This window comes from Phoenix dactylifera, chromosome 15 (assembly GCF_051530095.1).
Source record: "Phoenix dactylifera cultivar Ajwa chromosome 15, Ajwa_hap1_PhDact_Kaust_v1.1, whole genome shotgun sequence".
NCBI lineage: Eukaryota > Viridiplantae > Streptophyta > Magnoliopsida > Arecales > Arecaceae > Phoenix > Phoenix dactylifera.
In genome coordinates this window covers 13,101,658-13,123,424 of record NC_143204.1, presented here as the reverse complement: position 1 = coordinate 13,123,424, position 21,767 = coordinate 13,101,658, and the positions used below count along the sequence as shown (strand labels likewise).

General features: G+C 40.2%; 1 protein-coding gene across 1 annotated transcript; it reads right to left on the bottom strand.

Annotated features, from left to right (window-relative positions):
• Positions 1-5,219: 5,219 nt before the first annotated feature.
• Positions 5,220-20,178, bottom strand: LOC103721615 (nucleobase-ascorbate transporter LPE1-like). Its single transcript, XM_008811885.5, has 14 exons — positions 19,759-20,178; positions 19,586-19,683; positions 19,282-19,458; positions 19,097-19,197; positions 18,830-18,905; positions 18,662-18,721; positions 18,352-18,536; positions 17,359-17,455; positions 10,013-10,099; positions 9,871-9,929; positions 9,679-9,770; positions 9,508-9,585; positions 6,724-6,884; positions 5,220-5,819 (listed from the first exon to the last, which is right to left on the bottom strand). The coding sequence occupies exons 1-14, from the start codon at positions 19,874-19,876 to the stop codon at positions 5,601-5,603; spliced, it is 1,608 nt and encodes a 535-aa protein (XP_008810107.3). The 5' UTR covers positions 19,877-20,178; the 3' UTR covers positions 5,220-5,600.
• Between the last annotated feature and the right edge of the window lie 1,589 nt (positions 20,179-21,767).

Here is a 21,767-nt window from a genome sequence, read left to right as displayed (position 1 = left end):
CTCCTGCTTTGGGCTGCATTTTCAGATTTTACTCTCCACAGTGGTCTATCTGAGAGTCAAACTCGCTCTGGTGAGCCCTAAGGTAGCAATGGAGTTGGTCGAGGCTATGTATCTTCCGGCTGACATGAAGACCATACGCTTCACTGGCTTTGACAGGCTCATCAATGGCGCCCACACCTCGATCATTCGGGTAGGTCTCCAACCCACCAACTTTTGTGTGGTCCTTCACTTTGATTACTAATTCTCGTTCTCCTTTCCAGCATGCTCATATGATCAGCAAGATGCATCGGCTAGCCAAGAAGTTCTCAAAGCATATTTTGATGCTCGAGGGGCATTGGAAAGCAGTTGTAGAGCGGGCCGAGCTGCTTGAGGCAAAGACCATGGCGGCCAAGGCGAAGGCCAAGTCGGTCGAGGCAAAGGCCAAGTCGGTTGAGGACGAGTCCAGATCGGCGGAAGCCCCCACCTCGATTGTGCGGACCCAAACGAAGGTGAAGGAGACCCAATTGTCCGTAATCAGGAAGGCCCTCAAAGTCACCGATCAGAGAGCAGCGGATCTTTCTGCAAAGCTGGCCCAGCTTGTGTAGAGGGCCCCAGGGGCTGAACAACAGGTCAATGAGGTAAACCGACGAGTTGCCGAGGCCGGTGAGCGGACCCTTCACGTCGAGGTAAGGGGCACGAAAGCGATCAAAGAGTATCGCGCTTTGGAGGAGTTCCGAGAGGAGGCCTTGGAGACCACGACTAATGCCTTTGGGAAGGGCTTCAGGCATGCTGAGCTCAAGCCTAGCGGCTTTTTCAAGGATGGACTTCTCCATCCTTGATAGCGACGATGGCGGCATGGGTGAAGGTGGCAACCTTGTCGATGGTGAAGGCGCCGATGCCGGCCATGATAAAGGCGCCGATGGGGGGGCAAAGGATGAAGTCTTTTGTCCCCTTCCTTTTCTTCTCTCTCTTTTTCTTTTTGAGTAAGATGAGCTTGATGTACCTTCTTTTTGTTTGGCCTTTGTTGGGTTAGTGTAAAAGGTTACAACTTCAATAAAAGAGAAAGGGTTTTCCAAGTACTTGGCTTCGGTTTTTGTTCCCTTTTTATTTGAGTCCAGGTCATCATGCTAGGTTTCAACTTTTTATTGTAGTCTTTTTTGGCTTAGTTTCTACCGAGAATAATATATGTACTGAAAGACAATAGATTGTAAAAAAAAAAAAAATCAAAGTACCTGATTTCAGCCTTTGCTTGTCATCATTTATTTCTTTATTTGGGTTCAGGTTGCCTTACTGGACCCTTCTCTCTGTGGAGCTCTTCTTGGGCTCCTCGATCGATCTCTCCAGAGTTCAACTTCTGAAGGATTTTGAGTGAGCTTGGTGGAGGGAGATTGGCGCCTTTGGGGGTTGATCATCTCTGGAGTCTTGCTCCATAGGCATCCTCATACTCGGGTTCCAGAGGAAGTTTGAGTAGGCTTGGTCTCTCGCTCGTTGAGCCTTCAGCATAGTGGCCAATTTTCACATCTCTATAGTATTCTCCCAAAGAAATCTCTAAGGTTGTCTACGAGAGAAAATCCGAGTGGGCTCGGTCTTCAGAAGGTCAACGCCTTCGTTCATCTTCATACTAGAGTCTTGGAGGGATCCTGAATAAGCTCGGTTTAGGGAGGCCTCAGGCATCCTCGGGGTGTCTGCTGGGAAGCGCTTCTCTAGGGAGAAAAGGAGTGCGATGCTATCAGGCCATTCTTCATTGCCAACATCAAGACCGACTGGTTTAGGTCGCAGACTTCCATTGAAGTGGCTGATATAGTCCCTAAGGGACTCTTTCTCTTGCTGCTTGATGTCGAGCAGCGTGTCTCCGTCTCCAGCTGGAGATGAAGTGTGCCACAAAGAGACAGGCAAGCTGCTCGAAGGAATGGATGGATTCGGGCCGAAGCTTGGAGAATTAGAATCGAGCCACCTTATGAAGAGTCGTAGGAAATGCCTTGCACAGCAGGGCGTCGGTGGCTCTGTGCAGCATCATGAGAGCCTGGAAGCTCTCTAGGTGATCCAGGGGATCAGTGGTGCCGTCATATGACTCCACTTGGGGCATCTTGAACCGAGGTGGGATCGATTCCTTCATAATCTGTCGGAAGAAGTGGGCTCCAAGAAGAAGTTGAGGTCATTGTTCACCCTCGGAGCCTGTCCTTTGAGAGCCTAGATCTAGTGGCCTATTTTCTCAATTCTCCTATTGAGGTAGGCATTCTGCTAGGGTGAGGGCTCTACTAGGCAAACAAGCGAGAGGCTCTGGATGGAGCCCCTACTGGAATGGAAGCTTGGAGTACATCATTTTCCATCCCAGTCGAGACTACTCCGCTGAGTTCGTCGGCTCTGATGCGACCGCTCGAGGTCCCGATCATGAGAGCGATAGCTGATCAGGTGCATGCGGTGCGCCGGTGACTGAGAGTGGTGGCTGGGCTGGCTAGATTTCTGCTGGACCAGCTCTAGTCGTGTCATTGCCTGCTGCAAGACTTAGATCGCCGCGGTCATCGCCTGCACCTGTTGAACGAGCAGGTTGAACTACTCATTGCCCATAGGCACAGCGGGTTGTTCCGGCGGAGCATGTTCTAGGCTCTGTAACAACCCTCAGGAGGTTAGAGTGCAGCGTTGCAAAGCATACAATGCACCGCAAGCTCCTCAAGACCTCATGCTAGTTATCTCTTCCTTCGATTGATGTTGTTGTAGCTGGAGGCAGGCCCTCCTAGTGCCAATCTACTGCCGCTAGATCCAGACCAAGATCGGAGCGTAGCTTGGATGACTCTGAGGTCGGCTGGAGACGAGCTGAGCAGGCTGGCTGAGATGTGTTGGAGTAGCTTCCTCCGGAGGAGCCTGCAAGAAGTCTACCTGCATGAGAGTTTTCGGTGGAGGACCCTCTGATGCCTAAGTCAGAACAGAGTGGCAATAATATGGAAAAAAGAAAGCTTCAGCAAAGAGTGGTTTTTTTGAATAATATTGTATGGGTGTCCTTATGTTTTTGTTGCGTACTGAGATCCCTCGGGCTGCCCCTTTATATAGGGGAGCTGTTTTGTCATTATCTGGGCTAAAATAGCATGCACCAATATCCAAATAACAGCCAATAGTACGGCAATGATGCATGAGTCAGTCTGCGTGGGCGACGTGCAATGCTAGTCGGGCGCAGATTGCAGTGCTGCCACAACTGTAAGCTACCAGAGCCGTCGATTGTGCTTGGGTCTGGCGTTTTGGTCTACATCCAAGGGTAGCCTTGCTTCTCTGGAAGGTTGCTTGGGGCCAGATCCCGATGAGGCTCGTCCTGAGTGATAGGGGTTTAGATATCCATTCCCAGTACACTTTGTGCAAGATGGCTGAGTCTATGGACTGCCAGCGTGCGAAGAGGATTTGGGAGCTTGCCATAATCCCATCGGGGGTCTGGCGTGATTCGGCGTCATTTTTTGTGGGTGACCAAACAGTGGGCGATCACCCCTCGCTCCAGCTAGGTGGCTACTATGGTGACCTGTGTAGCAGATCAGATTTGGCTATCTAATAATGCTTGGACGTTGGGTGAGAGCTGGCCCCCCTCCCCCCTGAGGTTCGTTGCTGAAAGGGCCTGGTGCCAGGCAGCTGAGATCTTTTAATCACATCTAACGGATGGACCCTTAACAGCTCGGGACACCTGGGGCTCCTCTCTTGCTCGTGGAGCGTCTCGCACAGTGTTCTTTACCAAGGTGCCCCCACCTCCGAGTTTCCTCAAGACAAATTTTGACGGATGCGTACTGAATGGCGGGAGTACGGAAAGGGCTCGCTTCATCATTAGAGGTTTAGACTCCAAGATGATTGCAGCTGGTGGTTTCTAGATCTTTGACACCTCGGTATCGGAGGCGGAGTTGTGAGCAGCCTGGACTAGTGTGTGCTATGCTTGGCGCGAGCTGTGAGCTAGTGCTATCGTGCTTGAGGATGATTCGGCTACAGTTATTGGTTGGATTCAACAGGGAGTGGGAGGGGTGGGCGAGAACCACCCGCTGCTCAGGAATATCCAGGCTATGATCGGTGGTGGGATAGCCTTGCAGGTAAAGCATGTGTATCGAAAAGCCAACAGGGCAGCAAATTGGGTAGCCTCATATGTGGCTAACCATTTTGGGGAGACCTTTTGGCTAAAGGAGAGGGGATTACTCGGTGCACTTTGGACTTGTTATCCTTTGACTTTTTTGGGTGTATTCGTACTCGTTATGTATGATACATCCATTTCAGCCCAAAAAAAAAAGAGTCGTCGGTTGTTAGGACTTGTTGACATGTGCCGATTGTTCTCCTTGGCTGATTAGCTCGTCGACCAGAGCCGAAGTCGTTCGCCTCGGTTAGTCAGCTCCTCGGCTGGAGCCGAAGTTGTCCAAGATTGGCTTATGATGAGGCCATGGAGAGGTTGGTTTTGTTCGAGGTTGAGTGTCTAATATTTTCTCCATCAAGAGGTTTACTGGTCTCTCCACAGTTCCAGCAACTTTCTTCCATTGGAGAGAGAGAGAATTACTAGCAGAAGCATTTATTACCCATCAAGAAACCATTAGGAGTTAGAAAGCTTGATGCGGAGCTAAGGAACAAATGAACCGAGCAAAGTACCAGAGCTCCACATACATACAGTTTATATAATCAACAGAATCAACCTACAAGCATATTTTGACCAAGGAGGTTTACCGGCCCTCCATAGTTCCAGCAAGTAACTTTCGTTGGAGATTATGAGGAAGAGAACTACCAGACATACATGCAAATATACTTGTATAAGCTCTGAGACTATTTTTTATCAAACCGAGCCAAGCTCAAGACCTGCTTGAGCTCAACTCATTTTCTAACTGAGCAACCTTACTGCAAGCTGCTGATTCATAAATATAATGGACACTGATAATCCACTAATATCTTTTATCTGCGCACCTGCTCGCCATCTTCATGTAGGTATATTTAGGATAAGAATGATGATTAAGATGCCACTCACAAAAGTTCAGTTCAGGTACCTTTTCTTTGCTGTAGTAGAGGGAATTTTTGAATAGATAGCTCATTACCTAAACTCATTCGTCCTGGTGAAATGTTACCCGCATGAAAGATCATAAAATACACATTCACATTGAAGCTCCCCAACAATTATTCTAAAATCAGATATATGCACCATCAAAGTTCTGTAATCCAGAGCACACAAGCAGACTACATGTAAATAGAAACGTAGACAATTCCTGATATGCTACAAGGCATCGACCCAATCTTAATGTCTGAAGTATATATATTTATATATCATATCATGCTTCTCATCCCAAAGAAATCATGCTGGTACTTCACTGAATAACAACTGCGTAGAATGCCATCTTTTGAATGCGCTTGCCTTAAAAACATACAGTATTTCGGAAAATGAACAAATCTATGCCTCCTAATTACAAGGATCACTAGTGCATATGGCAATTGGTCCAAGTAGTGGTCTGTAAAATATGATCTGCAACATGTTTAGCCTGTCATAAGGCCAATTTGTTCTCATAAAAAATATACATCAAATATTTCTAAAATTCTTGATTTTCTTTTTTCCCCCTTTCTTTCTGTGTAACTGGCAAAGTCGCGAACTATTGATTACTTCAGGAACTATTGATTACTTCAGGTTAAAGCGAAGGGAAAAACTTGTTCAGATTGTAAGGGAGGGAATAAAATTCTTCGCTCCTTGGATCTGTTCTATAAGATCTGAACTTTTCCCACCAATGCCAACCTCTATCCCTTCTTGTGGATGCTTCCCCACGCAGGAGAGTGAAATCCAAGAAGTAAGCAATTATGGCTGCCACGGTTGCAGGTGATGAAAATATCACGTTGACAACGTCATTAAACTGCAACATACAAGGAGTTCTCAGTCCAGCTTCGATGTGAACAAAATCAAACAGGTCAGAGGAAATCAATAAATAAGAGGCAGCAGAGATGCCACAAAGTTGCATCAACATTTGGTGTAGAGCTGGAAATGGGCTTGAGCCGGCCCGAAGACCATCGAGCCAGGCCGACTTCGGGTCGGCCTATGGGCTAGGCCCAAAAAATTTCGAGCTAGGATTGTGTTTAATTACAGAGCCTATTTATTTTTTGGGCTGAGCTCAGAGAGATCATTGTCCCGGCCCAAGCTTGAATTCAGACCTAAACCTAGCCCGGTTCAAGCATTTAAGCTAATTCCAAAATGAGCCTATTCAATACTCCAAGTCTCCAATGGGTTCATTGGTCTAGTGGGCGTCAAAGTATGTTTAATTGGTTGGATGTTTAATTTATTTTTTATTAGCCTTAATTTGACAACTGGATATTGAATTATAACTAATTTATTTTGGGTGTCATTCAAAAGTTTTTTTTTGTGGTTCGGGCCAGTCCAGTTTTTGGCCCAAACAAGTAATTCGAGCTGGCACAATTGGATTCAGGCCGGCCTTAGGCCGGGGTTTTCCAAATATTTTCGGGCCAAAGCCCAAAAACAAATTTCGGGCTGGACTCAGGTAGAGGTGAGGCCCTGCCCAGCCCGGCTTGTTTCTGGTGATGCATTGCAACTATAGATGAATGAACAGGTAAAGATCATTAGGATGTCAGGTCCTTGAAGAATTTATCATTATTGATTCTTTTAAAAAAAAATTGAATTTGTCAAGGGCAGTTCCTGCACAAGAGAAGCATTTAACAGTCCTGCAATGCATCAAAAACCATCATATATTTTTAAAAAACTAAAAAAAAGAGAGAAATATAGGCAGAATCTAAACATTCACTTACTGCTCTTGAACGGGTGTGGACTGGGCCATAACCAGCCAGTATTTCATATTCCTTGAAGTATTCTGGCACTGACAAGCCCATAAACAAAGAAAACCCTAGTATAAATTTCGTCCGCAAGCTGTTAAGATTGCAGAACTGAAGAAAGCCAAGCCCAGCAGAAGCTGTTTGCAAAATAATAAACAATGGTCATAAGTTTTCAAAGGGAGAAAAGCATGGGGCAAACATTGACATTGAATTGAATTCCCACACCAACGAGAAATTTTTTTTACTACATTTCCTCTTTTTTACTACATTTCTTCTTTTTTACTTGAGTAGTTGATCATATTTTAAGGAACAATTAAATTAGTGCATAAGATGATGTATGGTGGACCTGTTACAAACGAAGTTCATATATTAATTTCTCAAACTGCATGCAACAGTAATGATTATAGATTTAATCAAATACAAATAGGGATGAAAACAGATTGGATTTTAGTATATCCATATCCACATCTATATTAATTGAGTGCAGACGAATATGGAAATGGATATTAAACATGCTAGAATTTATTTCCATATTTGTCCTAAATAGATACACATAGTAATTGAATATTAAATTTTTTTTCCTAAGCAGATACAAATATAAATTGGATTCCACTTTGGCTACAAAATAAGATTCTTGAGCATAGTTTGATAGGGACAAAATTAAATTAGAAAATTTAGATATATATATATTTTTAAAGTAGGAAAATGACAAGTACCTTGCATGCAGAATTTAGATAATTAACAGCCCTCTCCCTTGTCATCATGGATGCATGCACATCAATGTCAATGTTAGGGAAGCCCCCATACACATGTAAAAGTTTTTTTTTGTTTAACCAAGGTATCCAGATATCTGAATCTAAAAAAACCTTAGTATCTGGATATCCGAATTTGAATCCCAGAGAAAAAAATCTTAATATTTGGATATATCCAAATTCAAATCTGAATAAAAACTTGGAATGTGCATCAGTTCCAAAGATTAATCAGTTTCTGTCTCTAAATCCAATTGATCCAGATTTTTAGATGCAAACTCAATTCAATCATGATCCCAACTCATTGGGTTTTATCCGACCCATTTTCAGCTGAAGATTCAAATGAAACTAATAATAAACATTGGTGACATTTTGTAAATAATATTTTAGCAAAAATATATTTGGTGGCATGACAAGAGGATCATAATTAGAATCCACACACAGACCAAACATGCTGCCAGTGAACATAGCAGATACTAGATACTCAAAAACAAATTTTGTTATGCAGCAAAGTGCATAACTTCCTGCAGCCCGAAGTGGAAGTATTATTATTCGAAGATCATTCTAGATTACTACCACTAGTATTAGCACATGTAATGCACCTAAAAGAAACACTCATGGTTATATGATATGACACCATCCGAGCAGGGAATTTTTCCAACTACTTACGCATCTTTATAAATACAATCCACTTTTCACAGGAACGCTTCACCAGTTTATCTCCCATAAATAAATAGATATCTAGAACCGACCCAAAAGGACTGAAACTATAAAAGATTCAAGTATCTATTGAATGCCTGGGGTCAGTTATCCAGGACAAGCAGTATTTGCCATAATAGAAGAAAAATGTGTTATAATAGAAGACATGATTACTAGCATGATTCCATTGTCGTTTCCTAAATATGTGTTGTTACTGTTAATAATCACCTGTCAGTGCCATAGAGCTTCAGGTCATTAGTGACATTCTTATTATGTGTGCGTATTTATCTTTATAAGTATACAGACATAATGCATATACATACATATATACACATACATAGATACATACATAGGTAAGTAAAGGACAGGCCATGTGACCTGTTGCGACAAAATCTCCAAGAACCTTCAATCAAGATTGAAATATTTAAACTATAAAGGCACTCTTAAAATAAATGAAATTCCACTCCTTTATGGTAGTAGTGTTAAACAACCATAACCATAACCTTTTTCACTAACAACCATAACCATAATCAACAAGGTTAAATGAAACAATTTAAGTTCTGCTTTACATATATTTTCAAGTAAATAGTGCTAATAAAGCTATATATTATCAACATAAGCCTCTTAAATCCCCTTTTCACAACTCCCATCTGGATTGTATCAGGCCTTACTCTCCTTGTTCCTCACTAAAGTGCACAAATCAAGCCCCTCTTGTTACTGGGCTTCCTCACCTCCACTGCACATGCTCACACCATTTTAACCAGTCCATTTTAAAATAGGTTTGTTCAACTCCAATACCTTTTTCCTTGTCTCCCTCTCTATCCTTCCTGATCTAATAATGTATTCAACTTAGCATTCTTATCTCTATAGCACAGCTTACTTAAATTGTCCATGTTTATGATCCATTATTCCAATTTGCAGAGCATGACAAGCCTATTTATTGTCTCACATAATTTGATCCCTCATATTTTAAACAAATAAATATGAAAGAAATTATGCTTAAGTGACACATAATCTTGAATGCAACAATAATATCACCTGTACTAAATTAATTTTGTCTGCTTGAATGAGAAGGTTATGGATGCTTTACAGCCTCCTAAAAATGTGTAGTTGAATGAATAAAGATGAAGAAAGCAAAGTAACCAAACAAAATCTCAGTTGTAACCGGCATTGGAAATCTACACTACTAATGGCTTGCATGCTTGTCTGAACAAACAGACAGATGTGCCACTCAGCGACAACACTTTAAACTAAAAAAAATGACGCAGAAAAATGAATAACCACTGGAACATCCATCCAAAGAATCACATACCAGCATAGGCAAAGAGTACGCAGTACAAAGCAGCAACAATGGGTAACGGTATTGATGCAAGAATTGCTCCAAACTTTCCTGGTTTATTTTGGACAGTACACAAATATTGCATCAGAATAACATTACACAAATAATGGTTTCTACTTCCACTATGTATACTTAGAAAATCACCTAAAATGGAGAAGAAAAGCATAAAGCAAGCTGCAATTTGAATAACTCTCCGGCTTCCAACTCGTGTCAATCCCAAGAGACCTGCATTTTCACTGTTCAAGAAACCCGCTAGTAAGTCATTTCAAATTTAACCACTTGCAAGCTTGTTTTTCTTTATTCTTTATGAACCACCAGAGCTTTTTAGCTTATTACACTGATGCTGCTGAGCCATTTGCAGTACCAAACATTCCATCCAACAATATACCTATTCCCTGAAACTCCAAATGTGTGAGAAACAATACTAAAAACTGTGCTATAAGTAATGGCAATAAACAGAAGCAGAATATCTTGTCACCTGCCAGCCAATGCCCCGACTAAAAATGGCAGGTGGTATTGGTGTAGCACTTGCAAATCTTGACACTGCAATGAGAGTACCAGTTGACTGAAAATAAAGAAACTTTAATTAGAAAGTTAAAATGGTAATGGCCAAACCATGCTATGGTTCCCACTGGAACAAATTATAGTGCCTTCTAGCCAACACTCTATACATTTAACTAATCTTCAAGTGAAAGAGGTGCAAACCCTCCAGAGCTAACAAACCACCAATTATATTCAATCTTGGCATCTATCCATATAAAAATCCTGAAGTAAAAAGGATTGTCAACTTGTCATGCTTCCACAGAAACTACCCAGCTTGGACATCTGTTTTACATGCGCAACCCCTTTTAGACCAAATGCTACTTAGATATGTCTATATTTCCCAGAATCCTAGAAAGTTTTACTTATACATCCATGTCTAAGGGCATATTTCTACTTGCTAAGTTGCTTTCAATTCACAGCCAACCACAGGTCAAAAAAGAACATTCTCAACACACTCTATTAGTATAGACTCGAAATACAAATCTTAAACACTATGCATCATTGATATTATGTATAACTCATGATAAAGGTAAGAGAGATGCTGATTTTAATGCAACTCCAATCAAGATAATCAGCAAAAGCTACAGATAAGGGTGAAATGAGAAGATTAAGATATTAAGCGAAGATATGGTTCAGACAAGAAGGGCAAAGATCTCTAGACAATGCTTAACAATCTGTGATAACACAAGGAAAACTCAAAAAAGTTGGTCTAAAATATTTAATCAAGCTATTTGTGAATTTATATATCCAATTCAACCTTTAGATATTTGATCAAATTTTCTTCGGTGCCAACCCACAACTAGAAAACATGCATGATTATTTCTATCTGGACTGACTTTCTGCCATTTGTTCCGATAAAAAGCTTCATCCTCCATCAACATAAATACTTCCAAATAAAAGAACTAATGTCATATATTTGAGATATGCTTCACATTTTCTTTTAATACCAGGGGGAGTTGAACTATTGAACTACGGCCAAATAAGCTAGAACCCAACCTGCTGCAGCTTGCCAATAAGGCCAGCCAACTTGTGTGGGTGCAGCCTAGCAAACCAACTTCATAATCAAGCACAACTTAGCCCCAAGCAGATATTCTACCATCATCATTGTATCTGATTTCAACATCCCAAACATTTAGTCCCCACTGCCTCCTTAAATGATATCCCTTCTATGCCATCAACAGGTGTTCATCGCCTCTAAAATAACAGGGAGAGTTAGAGCTGAAGTGTCAATTGCAACATCATCATGAGCAACTTCAGTTCAGCTCGAGAAGGATTTGCTTAATTTGCAATACAAATAATCTTGGAACCAAGTTTAAGCAATCGCTGTCCAGCTCATGCACAGCTCAGCATGAGCCCAATATAATGAATATTTTAGATCTTATATCCAGCAATAAAGTTGCTGTCTCCAATAAGAAATGATGGGTGGGAAACTAAATTTTTTCTCCAAAGGGAGCTGTGTATAAGGACAAAATGCAACATGAGTGACCCTAGAAAGAGCCATGCATGAACAACCATGTTCTGTTCATGACAATTCTAGTTGTTCTGGAAGTTCTGATGTAGTAGATTTAATCAAGTTGACCTTGAGTTGAGCAAAGCTTAGCTAGTCGAGGCTCGCTTGACTAGATCCCCACAGAGCACAATCTCATGATTTCCCATGTAGAAAGGAAAGATGATTTCAGCTTTTGCCACTTTCATTACAGAAAACATGTAAAACCATAAAACATCTTGCAGCCATTATTACTACCAGTCAATACGTCAAGCTTAGAAAAAGGAATAAGAAGAAACAGGTGCAATCTACATGAGCCTTGCCCAACTGATAATTAGACTTCTTGATACAGCACAGCAGAAGATTAGGGCTGAAATCAGCATTATTTTCAGATGAAGTAGTTATTCAAGACAGAGAAAAGAAAGAAGAGAGTGGAGAAGGTGTACTTGAAGAATTTAAGGAAATTAAAGAAAGAAGAAAAGAAGCCAACAAGGTTCCAAGAAGAAAAAAGGCTTTGATTTAATACTAGAATGCAATTATCTCTATATAAAGCATGGAAACCTTTTAAGTTTTAACTGCTAGCCCAAAAAAAAAAAAGTTAAAATCAAGGTTCAATATCTTAGTACCGGACCTCGTACGAGTACCATCTTGGTACAGTGTTGGTATGCATGGTACAAAGTCAATTTGGTAATCCCCTATACTGCATATAGGTTTGGTATCGGTACCCCATCATATAGGTCATTGTTCCTCTCTTTCCCTCTAATTCCTACTAGCCAGCCCCAAAAAAAGAGCCTAACAATCTATTCTAGCTAATGTGGCAATAATAGTTTAATATACCACATCATATATTAATCTAAGCCCCTCAATTCAATAGATTAACTCATCTGATGTTCACCGTACAACAGAATTAAGCAAGCTAAATATAGAAGTCCAGCCAAGGTTAGATGAACCGACCGAACCGACATACCGATGAAGACCGGTACTGGTTCGGTACCAAACCGTACCGGTTCTGAAAAGAAAATGCGTGGACGCGCGCTGCAGAGGGGCAACGCGTGGGCTCGCTACACCGCACAGCGAGCCCGCGCGGGGAATCGCGCACGCATGGTTCCCCGCACGTCGACCATGATCCCACCGCGTGGAATGCGCGTGAGCACGAGTCGGGGACGTGTTTCTCCACTCGCGCCCGCGTCCCCGCACGTAGGCGCGCTCCCCGCGGCCTCTCTCTCTTTTTCTTTTCTTCTTCCCTCTCTCCTCCTCTTCTTCTTCCCTCTCTCCTCCTCTCTTCTCCTCTCTTTCCCCCTTCTCCTGTGAGCAAAGGAGCTCTTCTTCCCCGCGAGGTGTTCAGGAGGAAGAAAGAGGCCAGGTAGCATGATAGGTCTTCTTCCCCTCTCTCCTTGTCTCTTCTCCTCTCTTCCCCCCTTCTTCCCCACGAGTACCGGTACAAACCGGTGCGGTTCACACTGGTACAAGCCCGAACCGGTGCGGTTCGACCAGTACCGGGCTTGTACTGGTGCGAATACGGACAAAGAACCGTTTGGTTCCGACCTTTTACCGGTACGGTACAGGCTGAACCGGTCGGTTCCAACTGGTTCAGCAGACCTTGAGTCCAGCTAACTGAGATAAAAATTAAATTCTACAATCATCATCAAAAATCGACATATATCAGTTTTATTTGCCAAAGCATGGAATATCAAATCATTCTAACTCAAATGTAAATGGATAAATCACAGAGTCAAAGCACTAGAATGATCTACTGATGATTGCCAACCAGGTGAGCAACTAATAAACAAGAGGTTCAACTATCATTTCAACACCTCTACTTTCTTAGCACTACTCTTAATCTAAGTTCCCTCCAACCAACCGGGCAACTATATTATTGAAACTAGGGGATAACTACACAAAAACACCCCATATCTGCACTGGATCAGCCAACTCTAATTTTATGAGATGTCTTTGTATATATAGTAGTTCTAAATTAAATAAGAAAATAGAATAAGACATTTCAGGCGTTTCTCGCCTAATTTCACATGTAATTCTAAAAAAATTGCATTCTCTACTCTCTTTCAATTGATTAATTTACAGTCCCTTGTTCTTCAAGCATAGTTTTAAATAAAGCATTCATCTAATCAGATATCATCAAGAAGTCTATGAATCTTAATATGCCGCCTTGGTTTTATCCATATTTTTCTTTATTGGTTATGATACACATGTAAATGTATGTGGCTACTACTAAAGATTTTATATATGGACTAAATTCTAGAAAGATTTTAGTGCTAAGTACACACTAATATCACTACCTTATAAAATTATTTAAGATTTTTTTGACATATTATGTTCTTAACCTAGATAACCTTAAGTTTTGCTATGTTAGAAAACCACTATAAATTTGTATTTTGGAGAACATGAGTCATGAAAATCCCTACATAAGGAGAGTTTCTCCCTTGGGCTCCTTTAACAGCACCAGAATCCTATTTTATAGAAGTTAGAATAGTTTAAACATTTAAAGGAGATATCTAATTAGGGTTGCAAAGGAAATTGAAAAGTTCAAAAATATAGCTGCTTTAAATAGTGTTAGGATTTTTTAAAGTATATCCTGAACCTTATTAAGCCCCAGCATACAACTATCCATATTCATTTATTAAGACAAAAGCAAGAGAACAATATAATCAACTTTTTATGTACCATACAAACCAGGTGGTACGATGCATACTATACAGACCCAATAGGATAAAAATATCCAAGGCAGAGCTCGGTATGCCACCCGTCCAAAGTGTACTATACTTTTGTATCAGGGCTTTTCGGGTGTAACACAAGTTGCTACTAGAGCTTTTTGGGCATGCCACCATTATTTTTGGGGCATATAATAACGTAATAATAAAGCACCGATGCAGAGGATGGGATCGAGACCAAAACAATTGGATATAATTGAAAAAAAAAAAAAGAGACCACAAGTGCCCCAAACATACAATCACATGAAAAATCCACATGATTAGAACTAGTTTACCTTTTAGAATAGCCTAGAGTACATGTTATCATGTAAGCATGTATGGACTAGTAAAAGTCTAATATTTTACTTAACTATGCATATATTCCATCTTGCCAATGTTTTAAAAGTTTGCTAGAGTACCACTTAACCTTTAAATTTGCAAGCTAAGAGGAACGAGAATCAGATGTTGAAACATGACAAAATGTCATCCATTGGTCAAAAAAAAGGCTAAGAAACAGCATCTCTCAACAGACTTTGAATGGTAAAATTTGTGCAACATACATTTATGAGAGAACTCAAATGGGTTAACCTTCAAGACAAGTAATCTCTACTTCATGTCAACTTTTTCTGGACTTCCAGGGTTTTACCAAACCGAGTTTAAGCATGATATAAATTCAAAAACTGTAAAATAACGTTGATAGGGAGATATGTGGGAGGGCCACCACAATATTTGAAATAAAAAGCAGAATCTCACCAGTCTCCAACTTAGATAGAAAATGGCATTTCATTTGGCTAAAAGTAACTTCAACAACTCAAACTTTATTATCTATTTCATTGAACCTGAATATAAAACAAAATATTTTTATTATATTGCGAATGCCCATACTTAAATGGATCACCTGAAACAATCGGTCAGTTCTGCAGTATGCTGCTGAAGGCCAGGTGGGGAATATCCAAAGGACTAGATGTCTAAAGGGATATAATACTAAAATAAAGCATGATACTTCCTCATAAAGTGCAGCACAATCCCCTTCTGAAACATAAAGCATAAAAGCATGTAGGGCCCTCTTCAAAAGGTGTCTCACCATACTTTCTGGCTATTGTTAGCAAAACAAGCTAGTTGTGGGGGCGGGGAGACTCTTAGGGCCTAAGCTATGACCTAATCCCTACTTGATCCAACATGTCCACCAAAGGAACCTTCTTAAGCAACTTTCCATTGTTACCTTGACCCTTCACTGTTATCATCTACCTGCTGTCCTCTTTCACGATCAGCATTAGGGATTTTATTGTTTCATCTTCATCAGCACTGGTTCAACTTTTATATGCCTTACACATAATCCATTTATCAATTTGCACCTGTGATTGTTATTGTAAGAAATTCTTAACCACGGAAATCCAAGCAAAATTTCATGAAAGGTCACTATAAAAATATCACACCATGTATGGCAGTACTTTCTGACAGAAATGACGACCAAGCATCATAGATGTTGATCCACGCAACATGATATATGTTTTGATTCCTCTCAACCTTTAGGTGAAGCTGTTGTAAAGCTCAAGCATGATGACATTCATAAATGATGGTAATATTAAATATTCCACTTGGTTATTATTTTTTCCACCATAGTTTCCCACTTATACGTGCCATCTAGAATCCACCATCATGGAAGCCATCAATTCTGAAGATAAGCAAACTCGAATAATAATCTTTCTCATCTTAATCTTCATCCATCTCATAAGATTTTTTCTCCACATGTTCTATCAAGAACAAAAAATAGGGTACCCAAAAAAAGGTGTAATGTCACACAATTTACACATTTATGGCATGTATTAGCATTGCAGTCTGTCATTGAATATTAGACATAGTGACCTTTCTTTCATCAATTCTTCTAGGATCATTCGTAATGTTATCACTAGTGGCCATCGTATTCACTGCTTCACTACAGTCATCCCGCAATACAAAATGAAAGATGAGTTACAAAATACTCCTATCCCAGAACTCATGCATCTGGTACCTTTGACATTCAAATATCATTCTGTTTTTGGTTCTTAAGTACCATTTTCTTGGTCTCCAAAGGGGTAGTACCGTAATCACAAGCTAAATGAGGTGCCATGACACCAGAATCAAGTTACATAATAATAATCTATAAGTTCCATAGTGAGTTTGTATATAGACCAACTAGACAAGTCTTAGCTAAGCTTAAAATATAAGATACTTAAGTATTATGAGCATTTTTTCATGGTCTTAGGCCTCAATGTGAATGATTATGGATAACTCAACATGCAAATTATATTTTCTATTATGTATCTCCATGATTTTACCATAGTATCCATCAATAGGGATCTTTAAACTATTGAAACATTATTATCTACACTGTAAGAGATTTTTACAGAAAACCCTAACTTATAGTTGGTAACATCAAGTTCGAAAAAAATAGCTCAGCATTCAGGTAAAGCCATCACTTGTTCATCCCCCTCTCAATCCCCCCCTCCCCCTGGGATTATTATCGTTATAACTGGTTTACTAAAACAAAAATATCCATTTAACCAGCTCTGTAAAATCTTATGCTTAAGGTCCAAAACAGATTCTTGATACACCAGTTGGAAAAGGGTAGACAAGGGGAAAAGGGCAACTGCAACAGATATTGTTATTCTTGGAGGGTTACAAAATTCAAGATATCTAAGCTTCAACTGAATTTAACTGAAATATGGAAATAGTTCCAGTAGTATAATACTGGTTCTGTTTGAAATACACTTGTAGAAAAACAAACAATAAATACGTCTTGGTAAAAGCTTGAGAACATTTCATAATCCTTGTTTTGGCATCCACAAATTTACCAAGTTGATTCTTAGAAATCTATGCGATATCATTTGGGATAATTCCACCAACGAACATGCAACTTTTGCTGTCTTCAGCAAAAGACAGCAATTGTCAACATAATTTAAAACTGATTCAAAAGAAAATTTTCTTCTGAATGCACAAGAAGCAATAACTAAACAATCTTGTTTCAAGATGTAGTAGAAAAGGTTAAGAGACAATCAAATTGATGAAATGACAAGTGGATCTACGTAGCATCTACAATATACAAACCTCAATTAATGAAGCAAAGGAAGCAGCCATCATAGCAAAAACATCCCCTGCATCAAAAGTGGGACCTCCCCATTGAAATGGATAGGGAACTTTTATCCTGCATGTAATTGTAGAAAACAATATATTAACCCATTTTTTATTTGGAAGTAACAGTAGGAGTGCCACCTTCAAAATTCAAGCACAGAACCTCTCCCTAGCACATACCCTGAGAGACTGCCGACAAGCAGACCCATGTCCCATTGGTAGAAAAAATATAAGATCATCTTAAATATTTATAAAAAAAGAAACGAAAATAACTTTTTTTGTGCAGACAACATGTGTCTGCATTCTAACGGCAGCATTAAGCCATTCTTCATTGTTTTTTCTCTCATAAAAGTAAAATAACATAAATCACGATATTGATCAAATTTAAAGCGCTTCTTCTGATCTGCATTTGACACCACAATCAGTATGTCTCAATAAACAAAAAGCCAAGTCAAAGTGCACCAAATCAATAGCCATGATTTTTCAAACGAGCATTGTTTACGATTTGTTAGCTATTTAGTGGAAGAATTACTTTTGAGTCTCACGTCAACAATTCCAAATTACTAGCAAGACAGACGAGGTAGATACGTGCAAGACAAAAGAGAAAGTTGTAGTACCACTGCCTATGTTGATGAAAATTTTCAAGTAGATTTCAATAAAGCCCAATGCCCATATAAAGGTCTAAGGCCATATTCCCTACACAGATAAAATCTTGAAAAACTGTTAGGGAAAGTACAAATGAAAGAACCATGTGTTAACTATGTGTTAAGGCAAATCACATTGTAGAAAAGAAGATAATTCGAAAAGGCATCCCTACAGAAAGCTACTGGATCCAGCCAGTCTATAGTATGGTGGTTGCTATGAACAATATGGAAAACATGAGGGGAAAAAACACATATGACATCAATTTGAAGAAAAAGGAAAAAGTGAATGCAAACTAATAAATCCAACCAATTGGAGTTGCAATACCATTTGGAAGCACGTAATAGGCCAGAGCGATCCGCACGGCAACTAAACTGTGTCTGTGGAGGCCTATGTTTATAAGCACCAGCCACAGTCAAAATGTACGCATAAGCCCAGACAATTGCAACAGTAATTAGCACTGCAAATCGATCAAAGATTGCTCTCCTTCTGCCAATTGCATGGGGAACATACTGCAGATAATGAACACCCCAAGTAAACAAAGTCATATGGTAGAACCATTGATATCAGACAGCACGAAAGCACTCAAATAGTAATCCCGAACAACAATTCACTTAGGTCATGCAAACCCAATTACCTGCGAGAAGAATATTAACAGAACAAGTGCCGGAAGCCCAACTTCAACACATCTTGCCAACTAGAAGCATGAACCAGAAACAGAACACACCAACCCAAGAAATGAGACGATTATACTGATCATGAACTAATGAACAGGAGGACCCCTTAAAGAACATAGATTACTTACATTGGGAAAACCAATGTAGAAAAGCCCAAGCGCGGCAAGAGTCACAAAAGGAATTGCTGCAAGGGGGCTAAGAAACCTAAACCCATCGAAAAGAACATCAATATTTAATCTGGCAGAGAAAAAGAAGATAAAGAAAAACAGAGAAGCAGAATTTTAAAACCAAAAAAAAAAGAAAATTTGACAAAAGTTTTATTCCTCATATCCTGATATCCAGTAAACCCAATTACAAAGAAGGATAAGAAAGAAGAAAAAGAGAAGCAAAGAGACCTCATAACGATTCTCCAAATGCCCAAGAACCCAACAATTATCTGAAAACTGGAAGCAGCAATCAGAGCCCCCTGTATCGCCCTCATCGTTTGCACAAACCTCTGATAAAAAAGAACATAAATCACCCCCAATACATTTAAAAACAAAAAAAAAAAAGACTTTCATATAATCTACAAGAAACAGACCTCATATGGATCAATGATGTAAACGAAGCGCCTGCTGAGAATAATAGAGATGGTGGGGAGGAGATAAGTGAAGGAACCCCCGATCACAGCCGGAAGCCGGGTCCCAAAGTAGGCCTGCAGCAAAGTATTGATCCCGGCAACGAAAAGCAGCGTCTGAATCACCCTCGCCTTCTCCTCCTGCACCCGTTTCGTTTCAAAAAACAGTTCCAACGGATGAAACAGAGAAAAAGGTATCACCTTTGATTCAAAAAGGTCGAGAGAGAGAGAGAGGGAGCGAGAGAGACAGAATCAGAGAGAAACTCACTGCGCCGCCGCCCATTTGGGGGACGAGGATGGTGGGAATGAGGACGGTGGTGCCGAGCATCACCAGATAGTGCTGGAATCCCAGAACAATGGCTTCCGCTGGAGACCAAAAGAGAAGCAAATAAGAATTGGCGATGAGAAGGGAAGAAGCAATGATGAAGGAACGAGACTGACCCCATGGCGGAGGGCTAGCGAGGCAGAAGTCGATGCCGGGCAATTGCTCTTTAACAGGGTGTGGAACGAACTCGTCCAGCTTCGCCGGGGGACCAGGGGGCTTCGCCGGGGGGGCCATCGCCGCCGCCGCCGCAAGGTCTCTCTCGCTCGCTCTCTCGCTCCTCCGGGACTGCGCGCGAGTGCGGAGAAGTTAAACGCACGGAAGAGCGTTAGCATATAGCGCGGTCTCTCCGGCTTTCTCCCTCCTACTGGAATTACTTAATGGGATTAATTAGCCTCGCTGGGGATGTTTATTCTTGTCAATAAAGTTAATGCCATTTTGCTCTTCTTATTAAACGCGAACCATTCGAAATGGAGGAGGTAGGAGAAGCCAGAGAGCCTGGAAACCATGGGTAGGAAATTGGTTTCTATATGAAGTTCAGGAATCTAGTGGGAAGGAAATTGGTTTAACTACCATTTGGCTGACAGTCACACCCATCTTTGACCGATATTCCGATATTTTCACACTTGCTTTCTCTATGGAGTTCATCAATCTATTACGTTAGATGATTAATGCTCAAACCCATAGGGGTTGTTTGCATTTTTCCACGTACATGAGCATGTAGTTTGCTTGCCCTGAAAATGATCTTCATGTGACATAAAGTATTTCGCAAATATATCCAATCATGTTACGCATATTCTCGTCACTATAATTGATTAGAATTCATATTCAATATAGGAAGGCATAGTCTTTCTTTTTTTTCCAATAAAAAAACTTATTGGCGCCATAATAATCCATACAAATGATCAATTTATTTGGAGCAAATATTATTTATATATGCTAGATTTAATACAGTATACTTGTTTCTTTCTCTTGATCTTAGAGTATATTTATGAAGGGTTGTACTGTGAAAAGGGTATGAATTTCAGAGAGAAGAGAGGTGCCTATTCCATGGTTAGAGGTGGAGTTGAAAAAATAGGGATACATGGACCCCATCCTATAGACTTATATTATTTAAGTGGATATAGAAAGAAATATATGTCATTCTCCTCAACATTCTCTCTTTTTTTTATTGATAAATATGGCCAATAATGAACGTATATTAGATTCTGAATTTATGCCCCTAATACATCGAGCTAATAAACAACATAAGTCATGAGCAATCCCAACCTATAGATTATCTTGCTAAGAGATTCCCGCTAATTTGCTGCCATATGCACTACTTTATTAGCCACTCTATTACTATAAAAAGTTTATATTAAGATAAACTAGAATTGGCTCTATATGACACACATGAAATGGCTTTGGATAAGATCCATGCACATGAGATTCTACATGGTGTTATAATATCCAGGAGTTTGCATTATAAAAAATGTTGCCAATTATTTATTTCTGGCTATATTCTAGAGAGGGGCTTATAACTTTCACTAGTTTTTATTCAGGAAATTACTTCTTCAAGTATATGCCAAGTTTGAGATGCATGTATCTGGCTATCATCCATGCTATGCCAACGAAGGAAAGGAGCACAGGAGGTGAGTCTGACGTTAAATGGGAGTGATTTTATCACTTCCAAGTTAATTTGGAGTTTGGAGTGTCATTCTTCTAATTCTAAAACTGACATGCTGCTTGGAGGTTGGCCAAACCCCACCATCCTAAAACAAACTCAACGCCTATATAATATAACGTAAATTTATAATATCTTAATTGAAAGGGTTTTTCTAAGAGGCGTCTTTCCAGGTTCTCTACTTTATTTGGACTATAATACCCCTATGAGATAAAAAAATTACAAGCCGATAAGGCTTTTGATGATCAAATAAATTTGAAACCTAGAGTCTTCCCGAGTCATTTGATATTAAGAGAGGTCCGGGTGATATCAACGGCCACGATTACAGAAACAACCGTTTTAAGAAACCAGAGGCAGGGTTTCGCTTTGCCGTTTTAAGTAGGTGTCACGTGACAAGACAATCTGGACTATGGTATCTTGCGGTGAGAGTAAGAAACCATTCACAATGATATATTCATGCGGAGG

Coding starts and splice junctions, on each gene's coding strand:
- LOC103721615 (XM_008811885.5), bottom strand. CDS start 19,876: ATGGCCCCCCCGGCGAAGCCCCCTGGTCCCCCGGCGAAGCTGGACGAG. Junction 10,100..17,358: donor CCTTTGCTTCATTAATTGAG/GTTTGTATATTG, acceptor CTTTATTTTCAG/TCAACTGGTACTCTCATTGC. Junction 9,930..10,012: donor GTCGGGGCATTGGCTGGCAG/GTGACAAGATAT, acceptor TTGGAGTTTCAG/GGAATAGGTATATTGTTGGA.